Genomic DNA, 1,128 nt, shown 5'->3' with positions numbered 1-1,128 from the left:
TTTTTATCATCAGCTTCTTCTGCAGCAGTTTCATAACTTCATAACTGTTTATTCAAAGAGCTGCAACTGACGCAACATAATGTAAATGCTCATGTGTAAAATACCAAGAACAATTCGAAGTGGGATTAAAAAAAACCAGAAATCAAAGTGTGTTTTACATTTTTTATTCTAAGGGTTGAAGATGAAATTTCCACACTTGCATTTCCAGCACAAGAGCTTGTAATTAGAGCTGTCATCTTTTTCACTGCCGATCATGAAGAGAGGAACTGAAGCACTTCTCACTCCAGAAGTTGCAGGGACCTGAACTGCTTCACAATCGCTGCAAGCCAGACATCTCCTCTTACACTGAGGTGGCCTTGATCCAATCATGGAGTTCACCCTCAGCACCTCCTGGCCTCCTTTCTGAAAATACACGCGATCACTCCAAGTTCAAATTTTTTTAACATAAAAAGGAAGAAATTGGTCACATGAAGGAGATGGACAATAAAAAATTTCACCTTTGAAAGCTCCTTGTGGATGAACACTGATCTGCCTGCAATTTGATCCAGTTCAAGAAAAGCATACAACTTTATCATGAAACTATAGCGAAGAATGATTAGTTTCATACTTTGGGTGGCGAATGCTCTTTCTTCAGTGGAGGCAGGAAGTTGCAGCACCATGAAAATGAGAAGAAATGCTCTTATGTTTGTTATGGAAGATGAATGGAGAAGCATTTCAGAATGGAGAGAGTAATAGGTTGATGGTTGTTTCTGGAGTTTTAATGGAGTTTGCTGTGCTTCACTGGCTTGGAAATCTCCTCTAAGAGTATCATTATTTGCTTTATCGGACAGAGTGAGAGAGTGATGCAGCAAAGAAGAAGACAACAAGTCAGAGAATCAATGAAAAGGACAATATTTGAACTAGGTGAAGGATATTGCCTCTATGAGGACAGAGGAATCAGAGAGAAGCAAGGTTCTGATGCGAAAGCACGGAAATATCAAAGAGGAAGATGAACGAGGGATTTTGATTCTGCCGTGTTAGGTTGACCGTAAGATTTAAGATTTATGTAAAAAATCTGGACCTGATTTTTTACTTCTTTAGCCGTTTTCTTTAGTAAATCTGATCGAAGCTTAATATCAAACTATATAT

The 1,128-nt window shown here is 38.5% G+C and overlaps 1 protein-coding gene across 4 annotated transcripts; it reads right to left on the bottom strand.

The window, feature by feature from the left end:
* Nucleotides 1-1,001, bottom strand: LOC110034876 (EPIDERMAL PATTERNING FACTOR-like protein 2). Of its 4 annotated transcripts, none has more exons than XR_002295102.1 (3): nucleotides 498-1,001; nucleotides 159-402; nucleotides 1-60 (listed from the first exon to the last, which is right to left on the bottom strand). XR_002295102.1 is itself a non-coding variant. In XM_020739114.1 (3 exons), exons 1-3 carry the CDS (start codon nucleotides 711-713, stop codon nucleotides 169-171), a joined length of 375 nt encoding a protein of 124 aa, XP_020594773.1. In that variant the 5' UTR covers nucleotides 714-1,001; the 3' UTR covers nucleotides 38-168. The 4 variants fall into 4 exon arrangements, 2 of the variants coding, with proteins under 2 accessions (XP_020594773.1, XP_020594772.1); XR_002295103.1 differs by having other exon boundaries at nucleotides 7-66; XM_020739114.1 differs by having other exon boundaries at nucleotides 38-402; nucleotides 498-532; nucleotides 608-1,001.
* Between the last annotated feature and the right edge of the window lie 127 nt (nucleotides 1,002-1,128).

This window comes from Phalaenopsis equestris, unplaced genomic scaffold (assembly GCF_001263595.1).
Source record: "Phalaenopsis equestris unplaced genomic scaffold, ASM126359v1 Scaffold194215, whole genome shotgun sequence".
Classification (NCBI taxonomy): domain Eukaryota; kingdom Viridiplantae; phylum Streptophyta; class Magnoliopsida; order Asparagales; family Orchidaceae; genus Phalaenopsis; species Phalaenopsis equestris.
This window is presented reverse-complemented; position numbering and strand designations above follow the sequence as displayed.

Coding starts and splice junctions, on each gene's coding strand:
- LOC110034876 (XM_020739113.1), bottom strand. CDS start 713: ATGCTTCTCCATTCATCTTCCATAACAAACATAAGAGCATTTCTTCTC. Junction 403..497: donor TCCACAAGGAGCTTTCAAAG/GTGAAATTTTTT, acceptor GTGTATTTTCAG/AAAGGAGGCCAGGAGGTGCT.